The sequence below is a fragment of the Dipodomys ordii genome, unplaced genomic scaffold (genome assembly GCF_000151885.1).
Source record: "Dipodomys ordii isolate 6190 unplaced genomic scaffold, Dord_2.0 Scaffold126, whole genome shotgun sequence".
NCBI classification, from domain to species: domain Eukaryota; kingdom Metazoa; phylum Chordata; class Mammalia; order Rodentia; family Heteromyidae; genus Dipodomys; species Dipodomys ordii.
In genome coordinates, this window is record NW_012267342.1 from 3,320,503 (window position 1) to 3,344,891 (window position 24,389).

General features: G+C 34.6%; 1 protein-coding gene across 3 annotated transcripts in view; it reads right to left on the reverse strand.

Annotated features, from left to right (window-relative positions):
• The window catches only part of Kynu (kynureninase), a 98,691-nt gene extending 75,625 nt beyond the window's left edge, over nucleotides 1–23,066 (reverse strand). The window contains exons 1-3 of one of the 3 annotated variants that reach the window (XM_013030071.1): nucleotides 22,955–23,066; nucleotides 16,849–17,067; nucleotides 15,383–15,562 (exon numbers count right to left, since the gene is read on the reverse strand). In XM_013030071.1, coding sequence (XP_012885525.1) covers nucleotides 15,383–15,562; nucleotides 16,849–16,972 — 304 coding nt within the window. In that variant the 5' untranslated portion in view covers nucleotides 16,973–17,067; nucleotides 22,955–23,066. Of the gene's footprint in view, nucleotides 1–15,382; nucleotides 15,563–16,848; nucleotides 17,068–22,657; nucleotides 22,753–22,954 lie in introns of those variants that run through there. The other 2 variants (XM_013030072.1, XM_013030073.1) reach the window with 2 other exon arrangements.
• Nucleotides 23,067–24,389: the final 1,323 nt, after the last annotated feature.

The following is a 24,389-nucleotide window of genomic DNA, read 5'->3' on the forward strand; positions in this document are numbered from 1 at the left end:
CTTGAAGACTTTATTCTCTCAAAAGGATGAGAGGGCAATTTCTATCATTGATTTATAGGTCTATCTCTACATATGACCTTCCCTTTTTTTTTGTCTATCTCCAATTGTCCTCTTTTTATAAGAATACTATGTCTTATTGGATTATACTAATCTCATTTTAACTCAGTTATTGTTAAGACTTTATTCAAATAAGGTCACATTTTAAGGGAGGAAAGTTTAAGACTTGTTCATAGGAAAGTTTAGGGACTTGATTCATCCCCTAATACTCTACAAAGGTTCACTGAACTTTGATCGTGTTTAAGCTCAAGAACTTCAAGTTTCTTTAAACAGATTTCACCAAACTATGCTTTAAACAAATAGCTTTGGAGTTATTTTGGAAGTTTCCTTTCTTGGCAAAGGCTATGATATGATTGATTTCGAGTTTATGGTTTTGGAAACTCATTTGATTTCTTCTGAATAATATTCTAATAAAAATGTCTATCAAACTGGACCTTAATTATTTACTGACCTACTCCTTCAGTTTTATGATCTCTTGGTTAACAAAACTACAGGAACTTAGTTTAAAGGTATTATTTGGCTTTATTTCTTTATTTTAGAGTAAAACAACATTTCATTTCATAAACATAGGACGGGTGGAATGGACTGAGGCAAGAAATTGGCTTTGGGTAGGAGAATTGTGAGTTGAAGCCAGTCTGGGCCGTTCACTATAGTGAGAAGTCCTTCAAGCAAAGAAAAGGAAACTAAATATAATAAAAGAAAACAAAAAATATACTGGTTTTTGTAGGTACAGAAAAACTGAAGACAGAAATAGAACAAGAAGGTTATAGGTAATTTCAAAATAACTTTCTTTCTAAAGTAGGAATAAAATAAAATGGAAAACAATTGATTGGTTAGCAATAGATTGCTTCAGGTTATATTTGTTTCCTAAGGATTAAAGTGTTAAGAGGTCTAAGATTAAAGGCAGATGTCTCATCATTATAGGTTGATTGAAATTGCCTTGTTTGAAATCAAAGAAAGGTTGGACAAATGGGATTGCATAAAGTTGCAGAGCTTCTGCAGGGCAAATGACATAGCTAGCAAGATCAATAGAAAGCCCACAGATTGGGAGAAGATCTTTACTAGCCATACAACGGACAAGGGTCTCATATCTAAAATATACTTGGAACTCAAAAAATTAAACCCCCCAACAACAAATCCCCAAAGAAACAACTGCCCAATAAATAAGTGGGCGAAAGACTTAAAGAGAAGCTTCTCTGAAGAAGAAAGAAGGATGGCTAATAGACACATGAAGAAATGTTCAACATCCCTAGCCATAAAAGAAATGCAAATCAAAACAACATTGAGATATCACCTCACCCCAGATAGAACGGCAAAAATCAAGAACTCTAATAACAACAGATGCTGGAGGGGATGTGGACAGAAAGGAACCTTACTTCATTGTTGGTGGGAATGTAAACTTGTCCAACCACTTTGGAAAGCAGTATGGAGGTTCCTCAAAAGACTTCACATAGAACTCCCCTAGGACCCAGCAATCCCACTTTTGGGCATTTACCCAAATGCTTACAAACAAGACCACACTAAAGCTACCACCACAACTATGTTTATTGCAGCATTATTTACCATAGCTAAGATATGGAACCAACCCAGATGCCCCTCAGTAGATGAATGGATCAAGAAAATGTGGTATATATACACAATGGAATTCTATGCCTCCATCAGAAAGAATGACATTGCCCCATTTGTTAGGAAATGGAAAAACTTGGAAAAAATTATATTAAGTGAAGTAAGCCAGGCCCAAAGAAACATAGGTCCCATGGTTTCCCTTATTTGCAATATCTAGTATATGTACGAGTCAAGCGGAAAAGGTCAGATAATGTGATGTCAGGAAAATGAACCCTTAGATATGTATTTCAATGTTTTTTCTTTCATACATGTGTTTCTAACGCATTTATAAGATTATCTCTTTGTTGCTTTGTATGTCCCTCCCCCACAGTATAACCCCTGCTTTCACTATATTTGATGTCAGTATAACTTGTGGAGGAGATGGGGAAAAACCAGTTGTTTAAGGATACAGGTGGATCTGATGCAACAATGAGAAGTACAAGTTGTTATGTCCAAAACGATCTTTACAACGTCGGTGCGGGGGAGGGGGGTTGGGGGGGTAGGGGGTGGGAGGGAGGGGGGAAGGAGAAGGATTGGGATGGGGGGAGGGGGGAGGCTGGGAAGGGATGGGAAGGGTAAACAAAGGAGGAGGCTGCAATGCTTGGTAAGAAATGTATGCATTATCCTGCCCATGCAATTGTAACCCCTCTGTACAGTATGTTCACAAATAAAATAAAATAAAATTTAAAAAAAAAAAAAAAAAAAATTGCCTTGTTTGGGAAATTCAACTGTTATCTCTCCTTTCTCCTGTTTACTTGTAATTTCATATAAACTGTTTGCTTTTAGCTTGGTGACAACAAACATTAGAAGGGATACCTAGAAGGTATATCTAGAGTCATAGTCTGATCTGATGGAACTCAAGATGGCACTTGTCCAAAGCAATAACTTCCTATAATTTTTATTTTAAAATCTCAAGTTTAACCAGAGAACCTCTTCAAAATACTACAGAGAAAGGCAAATACTATATATTATCTTTCATATGTAGAACTATTTAAAAAATTAATTTGTGTATCATAGTAATAATGAGAGGCTGAAAAGTATAAAGGGAAGGGTTTTGGAATGAAGCTGATTATTAAAGAAACAGACATAGGTATAAGGAATGTATATATACTGAAATCCTACTGCACAAAGAAAAACTTATCATTCACTTTAATCTATTTTGTATTTTTGAGCCACAGCTCAACTTCTCGCTCTTTTGTTAATCAATTGGAAATAAGAGTCTCATAGACTTTTATTCCCCAGGCGGGCATCTAGCCATTGTCCTTAGATTTCAGCCTTCTGAGTAGCTAGGATTTCAGGCATGAGCCACTGGTGCATTTACAATTAAGCATACTATTACTGCTACTACTACTACTATTACTACTACTACTACTACTAGTAATATAAATTTAAAAGACATCATTTCAACTTCAGTTTGGGCTTGATCAAATGTGACGCCCACAAAAAAAAAGAAATAACATGGTAAAAAATGCTGAAGTCAGAGCAGATTTGTGTGTATTGCAATTTGCTTTGGTCTTTGTACTGATTGGTTGTAATTTCTTTAGTGAAGTGGGAAAAGACAAAGAATTATTAATCTGGCTTTGGAATGTTTTTATGTTTATGTTTTTGCTTTTTAAATAGCTTCTTTCCTCTGAAAGTAAGATTGGCTTTTTGTTGTTGTTGTTGTTGTTTGTTTGTTTCTTCTTTAGAAACAAGAGATCTTGAGTTCCCTGAAGAAATTACTCCAGAATCCATCTGACATCCCATGGTACCAACTGAGACCACCACTTGCCATTTTTGCAGTGCATTTCCAGACTTTCTGGTGAAGTTAGCCCATATTCTTAGAGTGTAGCTTGGTGTGGTGCTTCTGAGTGACTTAAATTCTGCTACTTTTCTTTGGGTTCACTTGAGAACTTTGACATACTAATAAAATTGTTTCAGACCTTTATATATGATTAGAAAACATTTTATTAGTATCATTAAATTTGATTAAACATGTTCTTTAATGGAAAAATGTACCAGTACTAGGGATTTTATGTTTAAAAGAGAGAAAGTGCAATTTATTTTAAAATACTATCCAATTGGAAGCTTGGGATAAGTCTAACAAAATTAGATTCAAAGGTTCTAATTTAATTGGTCTGGTATGAAGATTGAGAATAAACATTTTAAAGTCACTTCATAATTTGCAAATGATTTTAGGGGGTCTTACACGTAAAACCCTCATTTAAAACCACAGTACAAAACAAGTGACAATTACTGTTTAATGAAAGTATGCAAGGTCACACAGAGTAATTTACCTTTACATTAATAAAGCTTCTAGCTATAATAATTTAAGATTTAATTAAGTCTATTTTAATTATTTTAAAAGTCAGTAACAAACACATGTGAAATTATTTTTAAGCTAAGTTTGTCAACTCCATTCACATGATGAAACACCTAAAATTATATTGTTCAGCATATTATAATAAACCAAACAAACTATTTTAGGATAGAGGTGAAATATCCAACCCAGTTTGTTGCCTCATGAACTAAAATAATACAAATCTCTGTACATATCTAACTCTGAAACAGAAGCCCATGTACACATGCACACACATATCCATTTCATGAATTCATATTGAAAAATCAAATTAAGTTTATAGAAGAAATAGAAAGTAGCTCTTTATTTTTTAACTTCTTGCAAATTAAAGAATAGATTTAGAAATAACTATTTGATTTTCCAGAAAAGATAAGTTAGACTTTTTAAAGTGCTTTTTATCTTTTATTTCTATGTAAAGGATTTTCTCTAAACTTAAATTTTGAGTATGAATTTTCATTGATGATTATTTATTGTCTGCTCATGTGAACCAGAAGATATATATGCTGTAGAGATTTTTGAATTACATCAAAAAAACCTTTCAATGTGACTGTTACCCTCGCTTGTTTTCAGCATTTAATAAATACAGAATATTATTCAAGTTTTTTTGCAATCAAAGTCTAATCAATACTCCTTTGAAATTCTTTAGAAATAATGTTCTTTTTTTTAAAGTACAAGTTAGTTTTGATATCTTTGCCCATGGTTTGGGAATAGTACTTTCTTTCTTTGTATCACAAAATGATACCAAGAAGCAAAATTGAATTAATATCATTCATAATTTTTTTTTGGGTCAGTTGTGGGGCTTGAACTCTGGGCTTGGGCGCTGTTCCTCAGCTCTTCAGCTCAAGGCGAGCACTCTACCGCTTGAGCCACAATGCTACTTTCGGTTTTCTAGTGGTTTATTGGAGATAAGAGTCTCATGGAGTTTCCGGCCCAGGCTGGCTTTGAACCATGATCCTCAGATCTCAGCCTCCTGAGTAACTAGGATTACAGGCATGAGCCACCAGCCCGGCTATCATTCATAATTTAAAAGTACTTTTTCATGGTTCCAAAACCTCTTGGGAGACCAAAGTTCTGATAAAAGTTGTTGTGGCTGCTAGGATTTTTCATGTGTTTCTACCTAGAGATATTATTGGAAAAATGGAACACAAAGAGACTGTCTCTGCAGAAAAGTTTAGAAATAAATTGCTGCTTTGTTTAGAAAAATATTCATATTTAACATCTTTCTGTCCACATGTGTATGACAAGATTGATTCCCTGAATGTCCCCACAGTAATTACATATATTAGTGCTATTACAATGCTGTCATGTTTAGAAATGATAAGTTAAAAATGTCAGTACATAAGTGTAATGGGGGAACTACCTTGGTTACCACCTCCCAGCAAAAGGGAATGATGATTGACAGTGGAGATGCACAGTGGGCCAGTCATTTGACTAGTAATTCCATTTTCTTTCTCACTCTATCTTGTTTCTTTTTCATCCTATTGAGTTCTCCTGAGTCTTGACTGGGAAAAGAGATTTGGCTAACGAACATCTTAAAATGAAAGAAAAAAATATTCCCTCAGCATCAGAGACCTTATGGATACTAACAAAGCTCTGTGCATCCAATGATGAGTTAATTGAATAAGATAATGATCTGCTTTGCCGTGGTTATCTACAAATGACTTGGACTTAAGCCCATGGAACTGTACAGTCCTTCCCTTTATTGGAAGATAGGCTTTAGGTCATTATACTTCTGTCCTTTCAGTTGTCCTCAGGCTGTTAGTAATGTTCCTTTCTGCTATCACCACTGCTCATCCCTTCAACTGGCTTTCTAGGATGGGAGGCTGACTCTAATCAATGGGGAGTCTCTCGAGCCAGAACCTTTGCTTTAGCTCTGCTATTACTGATTGTTCATTTAAGAAAATGTTTTGCTTTTATATTTTTGTTTTTCTTAAATCAGCAACTTCTTTCTTAAATAGCATGCAGAGGGAAAGGAAAGGGAGAGGAAAAGTGAAAGGTAAAAGATGTTTTCGAATGATACATCATGTTTATGCAGGTTCATGAAATTGTTACTGAGTATATTATAGTTAGTAATAGAACACATAGGTCCCAGCTGTGTTCATCATATTATAATTTGATTATTTGGAGCCCTGGTATTATTAGACCAAAAATATGAATTTGTAGGGTAAGAAGTACTAATTGTAAAATTGCTCCAATTTTAACCATTGTGGTACTGGTTTGGATTGGCTTGTTTCTAGTAATGTTGGCAATATTGAATTGCATTTCAGCAGTTTCAAATAGTGATAAACTGGGATTTAGTCTTATGTCCTTAAATTACAGACTATATTGGTATCTGAGATTAGGTCAAATTATTATCTGTAGGAAAATAACCCTCAGAAGCAACCCAATGGTGAAAGGAGTTCTTAAATTTAATTTCATAACATATATAGCATTACATATCAAAGTTCCTTGATAATAGTTCTATTTCTGATTAACAGAAGGAGAGAATAGTTTGCTAACATATTCTACATTAAAATATTTTTAAACAAAACTTATTTCTTTGTAGTATAGTTAAAACTTTTTTCTTAGACTATGGAAAGCTTTTCATTCTTCTTCAGTTGAAGTCAGATACAACTTGACATGGTGAAACACACTTCAGTCAGACCCATAGAATGTAACTAAAATGTACTTAATGGGTATCCAAGGATTCTACTGTAAGTGGAAACAAATACAAACAATCCTTCACTTGATGGGGGATTAACAACATTTTTCAAGTTTACACAGTTTTGTTTTTGCAACTTCACTCATAGGTTTTGGATTTTAAGTGGGCAAAGCTTTATTTACCATAATTGAATCATTGGAGATAAAACTTTTGGTTTTGAAATTTGAGCTTTTCGAGGGTGGTAGAAAATCCAGGAACAGCAAGCCACAAAACCTATAAGGTAATTAACTAATATTCTACTGCCTACTGTACTGCTATTGCTTACTGTATTGGTATTCATTAGGCCAGGTGTAACACATGTACATTCTACTTATGATATTTTCAACTTATAATTAGTTTACTGGGATAAAACCACCTCATCAAATCAAGGAGCATCTGTGAGAAAGAAAATAGAACTGGAAATATAGTCAAACTGGCAGTGATTTTTCAGGATTTCTTTCCATTTCGGAGGGATTTGAAGGAAGCCTTAATTCAAATACAGGTATAAACCCTAAACCATGAGTCTTGTATGGATTGTAGAATCTCTGAGATGATTTTACTTCCCCTATTTCTAATTTTTTTTAAGTTCCTAAAGCTCACAAGGAAAGAATGGAAGAAATTGTGCGAGGTTTATTTCTAATTCTGTTTTCTTATCCTCTTTCAGGCTGTTCATTAGTGCAATCCGTTGGCACTAGTACCAAATGTCTGGGGAGGAGAAGACTACCTAATAGCTTTGGTAATTTTTGTTCTCTTTCTCCAAATGAAAGTCTGTTTTCCAGCTAAGAGAAAATGAAGAGGTGATCCTGGGTGTAGGACACTGTCATAATTATCACAGAAAAGAATAGTCTCGAGAAAATGATCAGATGGCTCCGCACATGAGCTACTAAGTATGCCCACACTGTGCACAAAAGCACCTGACCCTAAACAGAATGTCCAAAAGAAACTTTGAGAACAGAACTTATGTCTAAATTGAGGACTGATTGTTACATACAGAAGGTAGATTCAAATGGCACTGTGGTCTTGGGAAACCGAAAACAATTAGAAGTCCATTTTCCCAGGTGATGGCAATGTTTCATTTCTTGATCTAAGATCTTGTTGGACAGATTCACTGATTGTAAAATACACAGAATTCTATTTTCTATAGATTTTACTAAATAAGACATGCATATTTTTATTATCATTTGAATGTAGTCAGCAAAAGCTTCTTATATTTTTGAATGCCTTAATAATTGTACACCCAGCAATATTGTTTTATTAAAACTACAGCTGAATAATATTAATTTCCTAGTATTGTTCTGAGGGAATGCTTCTATTCTTATTTACACAGGATGCAAGAGGATGCTTTGAAAAATCTCATTGGTCTCTGAATATACTTCCAGAAAAATATTGAAGGGAAAAAAACATTACTTGTGTAATACATTTCATGTGTTCTCTATATAGTCATGCCTAATTCTGAGCTCATTAGGGTTTTCTGTGATCTGGCATGATAATGGAAAAGCATTTGCTAAAATGAGTCATCCTTAGGATTTATGATTTGTATGTTATGTAGTACTAATATATGAACACAGATCCTTGAGCTCTAGGCAAGTTTAACTATTGAGCTAACTTTTCAGCCCATGTATTCACCACCTTTTTTTCCCAATCTTTTTAATTGTAAAGACACTGTACAGAGGGGTTACAGTTACAGGAGTAAGGTAATGAGTACATTTCCTTTTGAGTATTTTTACTCCCTCCTTTGTTTTTCCCCTACTATCCCTTCCCTCCACACCTCCCTAACTCCTCCCTCCCACCTCCTGAAGTTGTAAAATTCGGGTTTTCAACTAAATGTCTTGCAGGTCTCATTGTTACAATGAGTCAACCTGTATCCTTGTTTCAGCATTTTGTTATTTTCCTTCCCCTTTCCAGAGTAGAAACATGTATATACAAGATGCAAGGCACCAGAATCAAATACAGTGAAAACAGAGATTACCATGGGGAAGAACATACAAAAGAAATAAAAAATCACATAGTACATTAAAAACAAAAGAGACAGGAAAAAACTTCTTGTGTTCCTACCTTGGTGTTCATTTCATTTAGTATCATCTTGTATGGTCATATGTACATAGCTTTTGACCTTTTCTGCTTGTGTGGTAAGCTTATCCTAGACATATATTAGTTATTACAAGTAAGGGAAACCATGGGACCTATGTTTCTTTAGGTCGGGCTTACTTCACTTAACATGATTTTTTCCAAGTCCTTCCATTTCCTAACAAACAGGGTGGTATCATTCTTTCTGATGGAGGCATAGAATTCCTCCCTCTCTCTCTCTCTCTCTCTCTCTATATATATATATATATATGTATATGTATATATATATATATAATATATCTGGGTTGGTTCCATATCTTAGCAATGGTAAATAATACTGCAATAAACATAGTTGTGCTGGTAGCTTTAGTATGATCTTGTTTGTGATCATTTGGGTAAATGCCCAAAAGTGGGATTGCTGGGTCATAGGGGAGCTCTATGTGGAGTCTTTTGAGGAACTTCTATACTGATTTCCAAAGTGGTTGAACAAGTTTACACTCCCACCAACAATGCAATAGGGTTCCCTTCTGGCCATATCCCCTCTAGCATCTGTTGTTATCAGAGTTCTTGATTATAGCCATTCTAACTGGGTTGAGGTGGAATCTCAACATTGCTTTGATTTGCATTTCTTTTATGGCGAGAGAAATTGAGCATTTCTTCATGTGTCTATTGGCCATTCTTATTTCCTCTTCAGAGAAGTTTCTCTTTAAGTCTTTAGCCTGCTTATTAATTGGGCGGTTGATTCTTTGAGGATTTGTTGTTGGGGAATTTATTTATTTTTTTGAGTTCTATGTATATTTTAGATATGAGGCCCTTTTCTGTTGTATGACTAGAGAAGATCTTTTCTCAATCTCTGGGCTTTCTATTGATCTTGCTAGCTATGTCCTTTGCCATGCAGAAGCTCTGCAGTTTCATGCAATCCCATTTGTCCCACCTTTCTTTGATTTGTTTTTTCTCCAACTAAAAATATTTTTAACTATGTTTATAAAGAAGTTGCCAATTGACAATACAGATTGTGAATAAACTGTTTCTTGATCAGTGTTGCCCTTTTCCACATTCTCACCCCATCTTTCCCCACCAACCCCTTCCCTCACTCATCTTTTTCTTTGGGGGGGGAGGTTGGTTGTGGGGCTTGAACTCTGGGCCTGGGCTCTGTCCCTGAGCTCTTCAGCTCAAGGCTAGTGCTCTACCACTTGAGCCACAGCAATACTTCCAGTTTTCTGGTGGTTTATTGAAGAGTCTCAAGGACTTTCCTGTCCAGCCTGATTTTGAACCTCAACCCTCAGATCTTAGCCTCCTGAGTAGCTAGGATTATAGGTGTGAGCCACCGGTGCCCAGTTCCCTCACTCATCTTAATTGTGTGGAATATGTGTAGAATATGACTGTGTTCTACCTCTCTTCTCCTCTTCATTCCTTTATTTATTCCCCCATTCCCCCACCTCACTCTTTTCAAGTACCTGCTTCCTGGTTTTTTACTTTGCTAAATTTATTTATTTTTGGAATTGAACTATTTGAGATCTCCCACAAATCTGCCATAGTTCAGTTAATACATTTTCATTCATTGTATACCACCCAATGTATTTATGTGTTTGTAACTAAATCTAGCTTCCACATGTAAGAAAATAAAGCAAAAAACATGGATTCCTTATCTCTCTGGCCCTGATTTCACTTAATTCACTTAGTATATTATTTTTCTTTTCTTTTTACAGAATTTCTAGTCCTTTGCAAATGGTACAATATTATTTTTTTTCATGGATGAGTAAAATTTCATTGCATATGTATATATCATTTGTCCATTGAGGAGCATCTGGGCGGATTCCATACCTTGGCTTTGGTGAATAGAGCTGTAATATGGTTGTGCTAGTGGCTTTACTGTATCCCGGTTTGTTATCTTTTAGGTAAATCTTCAGGGGTGGACACACCATCTTTTTTAAAATAACATATTCTTAGGAAAATTCACAACCTTGTGTAAGACAGATTTTGCACAAGGGGAAAGTGACAATATTTATCTTTCTAGGTCTTTACACATGGCTAAGGTAGACATGATAACATATTGCCAGAAGGATGGAAAGACTGCAAGGGAGTTGGCGCCATTGTTTTGTTTGTTTGTTTGTTTAGAACTGTCAATCTGAATTATATTGATTTTCGCTATTGAAGTCAGTACAACTTTTGAAGCATTGAGATTAGCCAAAACTATCTTCAACAATTTACATGTCATTTTAGGATTTTAGATTTTGGGGGCTGAAATGAAAAATACCAAGGCAGATAACAAAACCAGTATAGATGTTTTGGTTGAAAATCATCATTCTATCTTTGTTTCTGTTTGTCTCTGTCTAATTTCTCCCTCCCTCTTTCCCTCTTTCCCTCTGTTCCTCTCTCTCTCTCTCTCTTATTCTCTCTCTCTGTTTCCATCTCTCCCTTTCTCCTCACTCCTTGCTGCAATATTTATCGACATCCATAAACATCCTTTGTCCTTATTTTCTTTCTTTCATGTAGAAATGGATATTGGCAAACTAATTTCAGTTCCTAATATTTCACTCCCTATTTTTCACTCTTTCCAAAATATTCCTAGAAAAATTAGAAATTCCCCAGTCCCCATAATTCTAGTTAAGTAATTAAAGTTAAGACTATTGAATAACTTACAAGGTCTGCAATAACTGAATGCCTGTCTACATTTTGGTTTTAAAACACTACGTTGCTGTACAGAGGAGTTACAGTTACATGAGTAAGGTAATGAGTATATTTTTGGTGAGCATTGCTACCCCTCCTTTATTTTTTTCCTGCTACCCCTTTCTTCCTCCACCTTTCCCACTCCTCCCCCCACACTGAAGTTTTAAAGTACATTATCCACATAGTGTCTTGTGAGTCTCATTGTTGTAATGGGTCGCCCTGTGTCCTTCTTTAAGCATTTCATTATTCCCCTTCCCCTCCACAAATTAGATAAATGTATACACAAGACACAGGGTACTAAAAATCAAATACAGTGAGAACAGAGGTTATACCATAGTGGGAAGAACATACTAAAGAAACAAAAAAATCACATAGAACATTAAAACAACAACAACAAAGAAAAACCTCTGTGTCCTTATCTTGAGGTTCATTTTGCTTAGCATCATCTTATATGGTCATATGTACACAGCTTTTGAGCTTTTCTGGTCATCTGATCAGATTAGCTTAGACGTATACTAATTATTGCAAATAAAGGAAACCATAGGTCCTATATTTCTTTGGTTCTGGCTTACTTCACTTAATACAATTCTTTTCTAAGTCTTTCCATTTTCTAATAAATAAGGCAGTGCCATTCTTTCTGATGGAGGCATAGAATTCATATGTGTATATATATATATATGTATATATATGACATTTTCTTGATCCATTCATCTACTGAGGGGCATCTGGATAGGTTCTATATCTACCTATGGTGAATAATGCTGCAATAAATATAGTTGTGCTGGTAGCTTTAGTGCATCCTTGTTTGTGGTCATTGGGGTAAATGTCCAGAAGTGGGAGTGCTGGGTCATAGGAGAGCTCTATGTGTAGTCTTTTGAGGAACCTACATACTGCTTTCCAAGTTTATACTCCCACCAATAATACAGTAGAGTTCCTTTTTGGTCACACCCCCTCCAGCATCTGTTGTTATTAGATTTTTTGATTATAGTCATTCTAACTGGGATGAGGTAGAATCTCAGTGTTGTTTTGATTTGCATTTCTTTTATAGCTAGAGAACGCAAGTATTTCTTCATGTGTCTATTGGCCATCTTTACAATGAAATAAAATTAAAAATTTTTTTAAAAACACTATGTTCACTTTCTTCTTTGTATCCTCTTAGTATAATTTATCTTTCTTGCCAGTGATGAAAAGTTTATTTTCACTAACTCTTTCATTATAGGCTATAATTCTTGGATGGTGTTCGTATCTGTATTTTCAGCTGTTGCCTAAATGCTGAAGACTTTATATTTATATCTGCAAAGTAAATGCAACTACTTTCTGTGTCCTAAGGTCCATTCTGTCTTTCCTTTGTCACAACAGACTTGTCAGGTTTTCATTTGGTTACAAGAGTTAAGTGATAACTTGTTTTCAGTCTATTTTACAAGTTGGAAGGACCAAGTTCAAACTCTGTCCATGTAAGGGACATGTCTGAGGGCAAGATCTGAAACCTTCCACACAGAATGACATACAGACAATATTTGTCTTTCCTTTTTGGATCTTTATTTTCCTATAGCTTAAAACACCGCTGACTCTTTGGATTCTGAACCAAAGGACACAGATTCCAAAACAATAAAAGATAGAAAGAAAATGTTGTTTTTATTTTACTTTTAAAACTTTTTATTCATTTTAAATGTTTCAAAGAATGTCTCACTAGAGAGTCTCAGCTTCTTGAATGCTAGGCTGTTAACATGCATCAACACATCTAGCTTCCTAAGTTCTCTATTAGATGAAGAGTTACTCCAAACAATATAATAATGTCAAGATAACACCACTATTCAGATGAGCCAAAATCTTGGCTCATGCTGTTTCTCCTGATATTAAACCAGAATTATTTAATGGGAAATTGAATTTCTTTTTTTATTAATGAGAGGAAGTGGTGCAACCCTCCTGAGAAAATTAAAAATTGTATTGAATCCTTTGTTTTCTCACTTCGCTTACATTTACTATTTACTTCTTCAACCTTAATGCCAGGTTTTACATAGGCATTTGTTTACTGTTTATTGTGTTACATACTTTACCATTTGTACCTTCTCTCTTTCTTCTTCCATCTTTTTCCTGCTTCTGGTCTATTTTCTTCCTTCACTCCACCTTTGTTCTCTTCCTCCCTCCCTCCTTCATTTCCTCCTTCTTCCTTCTCTCCCTTCTTTCTTTCTCTCTTATTTTTTGACTGTGGCTATGATCTTTAGAAAAATGATGAACATTAAGTACTTCATGAATTTTAGTAAAGAAATATATTTGTGTGTGTGTGTATGTGTGTGTGTGATGCTAGTGCTCTACTATGTGAGTCACTTCTGGCTTTTTTCTCATCAATTGGAAGAAGAGTCTCATGGACTTTCTTGCCTTCAATAACTTTAAACTGTGGACCACCTCAGACTTCAGTCTCTTGAGTAGTTAGTAGATAAAAATATTTTAGGCCCTTCCAAAATAAAACTTGTAAGAACCTAACAACAGATGAAAATTTATTAAGTGAATTCTATCAAAAGTATGGAAAATGTATATTTAATGGCAAGATATCAGAAAAATCATAGGTGGGAATGCTTGCAATAATTCTTAAAGAATATTTAAAAATTAAATCTAAGGCTCCATGTCTTATTGCTCTCATTTCCCCAAAACTTATTAGGTTCTATTTCATATAGTTCAAGATTACACTGGAGTATTTCATTTAGGTATTGTGTTAGCATATTAAAATTAGTTGAGATTCTATGTAACTACTACATGCTTTTGGAAGATTTTCATAGGACAGGAAATGCGGATTAATTTGAAGCTTTTCTACCTTGCAAATACAAACACATACACAGACACGCATATGCACATGTACATGCACATATACATACCTATACAAAAGACACACTAGGGTTATTTACTCGCAAGGATGATACCATTGCATTTGTATAGAACAAACTTCAGCAAGCACCTGGCTGTGCTTCACACTGAGTCTGCTGGGCACACTTTCTCACCACAATCTTATCTCTACTTAGGTCTCACTTTATCAACACTTCCATCTCACACTACCTTGGGGAAAATGTAGCTCACAATGCTAACACCAACACTAAGAGAAATACTTCCTAGTGGGCATGATTAAGTTCTTTAAATTTGTTAGTTGTCTCCTTACTCTAAATATAAACTCATAGATGTGACAAAATTACTTAGGAAAGTATGTCAAGTAGACCAAAACGAACATTAGTTGCTAAACACATAAACCTTAGCATGTAGGCAGACTCTTCTAAGGTATGTGAAGTAACTTTACTGGATTAATTCCACTCACTCTGTAGTATTTTTCATTGATGTAAAATGGAAAAAAAAGTTAAATATGACATTCTTCACATTTTTCATAAAGTTTATTTTTAATACAATCTCCTCCAGAGCAGAAATAGTTAGTTTACTGTAGTCTGCTCAGAAATGTAAATGTATTTTTTAGGTAACTCTTACCATCTCAGTGTTTGCTTATAGCAAGCAAACAATGATGGCTATTCATATAACATCACTCCTTATCTATCCAAGTTACAGAACATATTCCAGTTCAGACAAACATCTTACTACTATCAACTAGGTGCCACAAAAAATAAGAGATACTCTAATACCACATTGAAAAGCATTGTTTCGAGCTCTAAGTGCTGAGAGCACACATGAATACCTCTGCCTATAATTATCAGTCAGTCACTGTATTGTTCAGAGAATGTAGAGGACAGCATAAACACTCTGTAAGTGTTTTATTCCAAGGAGGATAAGAAACATAAAGAATATGAGGCTAAGGTAGGCGGACAGGTTGATTTAATAGCACCAGGGACCTGCTATTTTTCAGACACAATTGTAATGGCTTTATTATACAATGGAACAATGATTTCTCAGAGATTTATGATAAACATGTAGTATAGCAAAAGTAAATTAATTAATTGATTTTTAAAAGCCTTCCCCCATATTCTTACTTGGAGGCAGATCTTGCATCTTGGGTATATAGAAATAGTCCCTGAAATGTCTCAGCTTATCTTCCTCATCTAGGTGGAGAGCCACCCTCTGGTCTGTTGGGTGACAGTTTAGTTCAGCCGCAATGCGCCGCACGGTGTCTGCTGGCAGCTCAGGAGGTACAGACTCCATCATAAATCGTTCTTTAAAAGAGAAAGAAAATAATAAAACAATCTCATTTTGATCACTTTCCTGGAGGAAACTTGTCCTTTGACTGATGTACCTTCTAAAAATAAATCTTAGATTCCTGCCGGGCACTAGTGGCTTACCACCTGTAATCCTAGCTACTTAGGAGGCTGAGAACTGAGTGTCAGTGTTCAAAGCCAGCACTGGTAGTCATGAGATTCTATCTTCACTAAACCAGCAGAAAGTTGTAAATAGAGCTGTGACTCAAAGTAACTTGAGCATAAAATCTTAGGTACAATGTACATGCTCTGAGTTCAAGCCTCAGGACTACCACCAAACAAAACAACAAGAAAACAACGATAAATTGTCAATTCCCAGCCTTAGAAATAATTAGCCAACTAGCATTAAAGCCTGCAGCTGAGTTTTTTTTTTCATAAAAAATAAAAAGCCATATCTTAACGGACATTAAAAGGATTAAGTACGATAACATTGCTGAGACTACAGGAGGTTCTCAGGAAATATTAGTTCTTTCTATTCTTATTACCTGGGGAAATGGAAAAAAGTACATTTGAGACATCCTTTTTCCTCTTGATGCTCTATTTGATGGTAACAGTAAAACATACTTTTTTGGAAAATAGAAAGAAAACATCATTTTCTATCTGCTTCTTCTGCCTAAATGGTTACTGTATCAAAGTTCAAATTATGCACTTTTTTCCTTTCTTTTATTTTATTCTATTTTTATTGTTAATATAGAAGTGATATACAGAGCAGTTATAGTTCCATGAATCAGTAATGAGTACAAGTCTTTTTGAACCATGTCTCCCCTTCTCTTCCCCTCTTCCAGTCACTCCTACAAGCTGGACAGATCATTTTCCACATAACTTCCAATGATTATCATTGTTGTATTTGCTGACCCTTTGTTCCACCTTTTTTGTAACCCCCTTGCCTCCCAAATATAAACTAATAAGACAAAATGAAAAGAAAACAGCAATAACAACTAAAGAAATCTCTTGTTTCCTTTCACTGGAGTTCATTTAATAAAATATTATTTTATATGATCATATGCACATAACCATTGAGCTTTTCTCATCCATTTCTTGGCCTTAGTGTGTGGCCTAGAGTCCTATACAGTTTATCATGTTCCAGAATATATATATATATAGCTATATATATATACATACAGATATACAGTAAATTAATATATATTAATTATTCAATGTGTTTACTTGTAGTGTTATAGGCACATTCTAGCTACCAAAAATGAGGGAAACCATGCAACCTATATTCTTTTCCCCTGCCTTACTTGTGAATGATCTTGAAGGTAACTTCACATTAAAGGTTGGTACTTTTTCCATATGAATACCAAAGAAGATTCTGTTGCTGGTAACTGTAAGCAATTTCTTCATTGTCATAGTCACACAGACCATCTTAGAACAGATAGGACTCTGTTATTCTGAAGTGACATTCTCCTGGGTTTAGCATTCATTCTGTACGACCCAGTATTATGGAAGGTATACTGTTTCTAGAGGCGATAAATGGAAATAAATACATCAGCATATGTTCTAACATTTTACTCAAATTTTTATTCATCTATATTTCCCACTAATTTTAAGTTGAGCATCAATGCTAACTTGATTTTACCTATGACAGTTCTTTGTTTTTTGTCTGTATGCATCTCATTTAAAATATATCTTGTAGTTCTATCTGGAAAGCTATACAAACGCTGAGAATAAAATAATATTTAAGTGCAAATCTCACTCTGTATACATTTTGAGAAGAATGGATTAGGAAGAAAAGGCATCTTTAAATCATGTTATAAAGTCAACCATATGACAACCCTACCTTAGGAAAAGTGACGGCAACTGCAAATGTTCTGAGAAGCAGGAGATATTGGCCAGTTCAACTAATACACTAATAAAAAGGGGGTGGGCAGAATGATGATAGAGTGTGATAGGGAGGCATAAATTCATTATGAAGTACTTCTGCATGCATTCCTAAGTTGAATGAGAAAGCAATGGTGATTTTTATGTGAATATGCAGTTCTCATGATGAAAATGAATGCCCTGACTTCCCAGGTAAATCTCCATCACTGATTTGTTTTTCCACACAACACTGTAGAGTTTGAGTAGGAGAATGATATTGTATAATTTTGCATTAATCAAAAATGACTTTGCATCTGTATGCTTTATAACAATTGAGAAAGATGATCATAGTAAGGCTATTACATTCATTCAGAGGAGAAAGAGCTGATAGATTGAATTTGACTGAGAGAACACATAGATAGGAATGTGGATTTGTGACCTACTTTATAGAAAACCAGGTAGAACTGTAACAAATTGTCTCTGGTGAGAACAGGTAAGGGTTTTTTTTCTAGTTTTCAGGTCTAAAATATATGTGAAGTGTGATAAAATAATAAATATTGGGGGAAGAAAAACTGATGAGGGAAATCACAGAACTCTAGGGGTCATATTGAATTTCAGATAGCTATTGAATCTCTAAGTAGCAAAGTCAAGGGAGTCATTGGAAACTTGAGTCTGAAACTTATGGTAAAACTGCATCACAAAATGTGTTTGACATTTTTCAATTCATACAATTTTTAAAGTCTAGAATCAAAAACTAGGTCAAACACTCACCCAGAATGAAAGAGCTTTAGAATTTGAATGTAGTCACATTTTTTCTATTACTTTTCTGCTTTTCCACCATAAACAATTACTATCATAAATATTTTTCTCTAATGTAATTTGTACTTTCTACCTAGATTGCTATTTCCTTTCTCAGTCACTAATGCTGATCCGTTGATCTTTTTTTTTTTTAATATTTTCCCATAAAGATACTAAACTTCACTTGTGAATGTCTTTTAGTTTTGATACCAGTTGAGTGGCTTAATTTATTATTTTATAACAAAGTCAGTGATTCTAACATTGCCGATTGTCTTTCAATATCTGATCATACTAAATTGTTTGCAGTTTTCTTGTAATATTCTAAATCTGTGAATTCTCTAATGCCATATTCTTTCCCTTCTACATATTCTTATGCTAGACACCATCCTATGCTAGACACCATTCAAAATCCTAGCTTGAACACCACATTTTTCATAAAATCTACATTATGTATTTTCTCAATTTAGTGTTTTAACTTATAAATATCAACAATATGTATGTGCAAAGATTTTATAATAAAGAATATATTCTGCCAAATACTGTATTTATTCAAGTGTATGCATGAATGAGAAAGATGAACATGTTTGCCATACTTCATTCTAAATGGGTACCTACTTTTAGCTTTCCAATGAAAAAAATATTGACTAAACTATCTCTCTCACTTGACATGATGTGCTGTCAGGTCATAGCTGATTAAGATTTGCTGGATACTTGACACCTAAAGACAGCCCACTGCTCTGATCATGGTCTGTGAATGACTTGCTGTGAAACTACTAAGCAAACAGTGGTGATAGTGTTTAGTTGAGCATATAATCAAATTCTTTCAGGAATTTGTGCTATGAGATACATTTACTCATTCAGTTAGAAACAGGATTGCAATTTTAAAAGAATCAGAGCAAGAAGCAACGGTGGAGGAGGAATGTTATCAAGAGAGATTCATTTTTCAGAGTATAAGGGAAGCATTGATGGTTAAAGCATGAACTGTAGGGCATTATTCCAGAAGCAAAGAAGAATCACAGAGCTACCAGGCTATCGACAAATAGCTGTGGACAGACACCAGATCTTTTTATGCAGTTTTGTGCAAAGATCCACGTGGAGATTTGTATAGGAATATCCTTACTGTATGCCTGCTTTTTATTTTTATTTTTATAGTAGCTTGACTAAGATGCTGATCTTCTCCAATGAACTGCTTTCTACTTGAAGCTCTGCCATGTTTAGTACATCTTTATGGCCACTCTATTGCTGAGAAGTTTTTTAGATAGGGTCACCCAAAAATAACAGCTGAATAAGGCAATAAACAAAATAGCTTGGTGAATTTTTTGGCATGACCAATAACCTATTCACAGGAGATATTCCTTATTATTAAAGAAATATTTCCACTGAACTCAGAAATAAGAGATTGTTTCATACTTAGGAACATTTTTGGTGAATTAGCACTTTGAGACTCCATAGATTTGATGTTAAATCCTAGGTGGTGCTTCATGAATATTCACAACAGTTTATTACCATAACACTTATTCTGAGTAAAAGCAAACTTTCTCATTAAAATTATGATCTTTCATAAAACTGGTACTTTCTGTGTAGCCAAGGCTGGCCTGGAACTCTAGATCCTTCTGTCTTAGCCCTCCCAGTTCCAAGATTACAGGCATGTATCAACCTACTTGTCAACACCTCCCCCTTGCAAAAAAAAAAGTTAGCTACTTCCTTTCTTAAACAACTATATATAAATAATCCAGAAGAGTAAAAATGTTGTAATCTCCTCTGAAGCTGCAGCCCTGGCATGTACAGAATATAAATAAACAAAATAAAGTAGGTTATGGTGATAGTAGAGTAGATTCAGGCACAGCTGAATCACAAACAAAAAGTGGGAACTGGTACAGGGCAGAATCTTGAGACAACGAAGACTTGAGCCTCATATTATCTCTTTGTATATTTTTCTGATTTTTAAATTGATATTTCTGCAATTAATTCTCTTTGTATATTTTGGTTAGTCTTTCAGTCTACTCAGTATCACAGACTACCTTTGAATTTATACTTATTCTTTCTGTTTCTCTCTTTCTGTTCTCTCTCTCTCTCTCTGCACACACACACACACACACACACACACACTCCAATCAGTTTTCTTTTTTTTAATTTTTTACTTGGCACAACATCTCACGAGATAGCTCAAGTTGTCCTAAATCTTGAGCTATGAGATTTTCCCTCCTGCTTCTAATTCCTGAGTGTTGAGATTAAAGTTGTATACCATTGTGCTTAGCTTCATTTGCTCTTTTGAAAAAACTCTTTGCAATACAGTCTCAGCCAGGCAAATTTAAAATGGCTGGCTCCATTTGTAGGATTGTCACACTTGGGGTATGATGTGATCATTGAAATTAGCAGCCTTTCTCAAAGATAGAACACCATTCCCCAACCCTAACTATGCTCAACTTCCAACAGATTTCAGTATGATCTTCAGTTCTCAAAATAACACAGTTACTTCACTAGAATTTATTAACTCATACTAACTTGTGCTCAATTCTATATTCACCACATCAACAAAACAATGTTTTATAAGCCATAATTTGTGCCTCGAATCTTTTTACCAATTAGTTGATAGGTTTATATAAATTTGTAAAAACTATCAAATTTTGCATGTCACATAGTTAGTGTTAACAAGTTGGACAAGCACACCATGTGGTGTATAGGAAGAAGCATTGCCATTGTTGTATAATATAAAGTCAAATTGTACTTTCTTCAGGAGATAATGCTTAAGGTCCATTTACATTGTGCATTTTTTTTGTTGTTGTTTTGGTGCTGGTCCTGGCACCTCAACTCAGGGTATGGGTACTATCCTTTGCTTTTTTGATCATAGCTAGCACATTACCACTTCACCCAATGCTCTACTTCCTGCCCTGCCTTTTGATGTTTAATTGGAGATAAGGGTATCAAGGACTTTCCTGCACTGGCTAACTTTGAACCACTATCCTCAGATCTCAGACTCAGATTTATAGACTTGTGCCTCTGGAGCCTGACTGAATCTTTTATAAAAAAGCAAAAGATACTTTCATAATTCTCTCAAAATCAATACCATTTTGCCCTTCATGTTTAGCTTTTGAAATCTTGTAAATGTTTCTTCCACGATTTTATTTACATGGCTAAACCATTTAGTCTGCTTTACAGCTGCTTCTCTGCATGGAATCATAATATTTAGTCTCACCTAACTCTTTGGTTTAAGGTTAAGCATTTAAGTAACCATGAGAACTCAGTGGTTAATCTTTACAAAGGAAGGTTTCATTTATTCCTGCAAGTGAGCAAATTGTACTGAGTTCAAAGTTTAGAGCCTGACATTTCTCTCAGAAGGAAAGTAAATCTTCTTTGATATAAGTACTCAGAGCAATTTTTTTTAATGAATCATTGAGAATAGAGTGACTTTATTCACATCTACTCCACACTACAAAGAACAGCACATCTGCTGCAATGCTATGTCTCCTTCCTCAAAATGAAAACAAAAGAATAAAGGTGAAATGAAGTCAGTCAGGCTCAGAGAGACGAAGGGTACATGTTTTCCCTTATATATAGAAGCTAGATTTAGCTTATAAATGTGTAAGTAAATAGAGTGTATGCAAGTGTATATACATGCATTAACTAAAATACAGTAGACTTGAGGGATAATTCAAATAGTGTAATTTCTTAGAAACACAAAGTTAAAATTCAGCAATATAACACCAGGAAGTGGGTAGTTGAAAGGGGTGAGGTTGGAGCAAAGGGAAAGGGTTGGATAAATAAAGAAGAGAAGGGGGAAGAATGCAGTCAAGAATTCAATATAGGGCTAGGAAGGTGGCTCAGCGTTAGAGTTCTTGTCTTGCATACATGAGGCCCTGGGTTCAATTCCTCAGTACCCATAAGCAGAAAAAGCCAGAGGTGGTGCTGTGGTTCAAGTCATAGAGCACTAGCCTTGAGCTGAAGAGCTGAGGGACAGTGCTCAGGCCCAGAATTCAGGCCCCACAATCGACAAAAAACAAAACAAACAAAAAAAGAATCCAATGTATAGTCTACATTAAGAAGCATTAAGAAGAATGAGGAAAGGAGTAGGAAAGGGAAGTTTAGCTGAGCATGTTGAAAGGGATGACATTGATTAAGATATATTGTATTCTCAAACTAACTTGCTAAATGGCAACTCCTTTTCCAACTATTTAAAACTAGTAAAACATTAATTATTCCTTTAAAAAAGAAAATAAAACTGTTTGCAAAACAGAGAAAAATGTACCAACTTTCCATTCTTAAGCAAGTACTTTACAAGAGAGGAAGAAAATGTGCTCCAGGGTAGAATTTTCACTTCTCTAAACTATATGACTAATAAGTCAATGAGTTACCAGAAAACAGAAAACTTAAAGTTTAATTTGCAGGTACAGTTCCCTCTTCTGGATTTTGATCTAATATTACCATTTAAAGTCAAGTAACTGTAAAACTAACCTTCATTTGTCAAATGTCACAAAATTTCACAGATGACTTGTAGTGTGCTATTGAAATTAACCTTTTCTGTTCACTCTCTGACTAGTGATCTCTTCATTAACCCGTGTTTAAGGATTGAAACACCTTTTAGAACAACCATTCTATTTTTCTTTATAAGGTTAATTAAAATCAGAAAAGAAGAACAAGCAATATCCAAAACAATATGACATTGTATTATATCACATAACATTTCCATTCAGAAAATACAATGATTAATTTGTGTACTGAGTAAACATCACAGCTTTAGTGCTTACTTACTTGGATTCCAATGTGGTCCTCAGATTCCAGAATTTCTCAGTGAGCCATTCAACAATTTCTTGTAACTTTATAGACCAGGCCTTAAAGTGAGAAATTCAACTAACTGCTCAAACTCCACCCTGTGGGGATTTTGCAAGATAATTTTAGTTCCTCCCACTCAACTAAATTTGACTGTGAATCACTAAACCAAACATTGTTCCTCATGGTTACAAGCACTAATAAGTGACCCTGCTGAGGGCATTTTCTTTTGCAAGCTTTGTTCTGACCTTTTAGACTCTTGTAAACTTTCCTGTTTTCTATTTAGAATTGTGGTGTTCTAGCTTATGAGTTTAGTTGGACTCAGATTGAAAATTTCATGCTTAGTCTTTGCTGCTAGATATGGAATTCTCTGAAGACTGAAGGAAAGTTCTCTTCTCAGGAGACTCTTCCTTTTGGTTTTGATGCAAAATTCTATAATCATGTCTTTTCAGGACAGAGTTTATGGCTTTTAACCAGTACATACCCAGAGCTGAATAGCTAGCCCCTGTCTCAGATAAACAAAATGAAATAGCATGAGATAGTATGAACACCAGAATATGTTTCATTGCTTAATATATAGGATTTAAAAAGCCCTTAGCTAAAAATCTCTACAGTTAATGTGACAATCACAGAAGGAAAAGTTAGAGTTTAAAAATCCAAGCAAAATTAACCCGAGAAATGTCATAATTTTGAAAATTATTCTTTTAAATCTATGCTTTTTATTGCTCTATATTGCCTATGAAGGCTTATTCCTGGATCTTTCTGACAAAGTTCTGTTTAGGCATAAAAAATAAGAACAAAAATTTTCAGTATTAGCATTGAAAGTTGAGCCTGCATTTGAATAACTAAATCACTTATTAATACCTACTTGTTTGAGTATCCAAAATATAGTAGGTACAATTATTTTAATTTATCATCTCTGTCATGTGCTTTCTGTAGCTATACAGTTCTAAGCAATGCAGTTAAATGTTACTGAGGATCAAACTCCTATCTCTTGTATATAAACTATGCTTTACATAGTTACTGTGTTAGTAAAACAGACAATACAAAAAATTTCTGTACCCATGATCCATAAATTGATGTAGCACACTGTTTTTTCAATTTAACTATACAAAAGTTACTGCTTTCTAATCTCCAAGAGAGAACTAAAAAACACACAAATTCATTTAAAATGAGTTACTGACCAATGAAAACAAAATGTATTTTATCTAATCTATTCTGGCAGTTAACCTGTAAAATAACTAGAGTATTCTTGTTTAATTAACAGGGAATTAAAAAAATATTTGAATCCAGACAGAGTTTCAAAACCATGTCTTTCTTTTCTCTTTTCCTATGTTGGTTGGGCTATTGGTATCATTAAAACTTATGGTGATCTGTTCTAATATATGATAAGTGTACTTCAGGAATGTTCATGTCA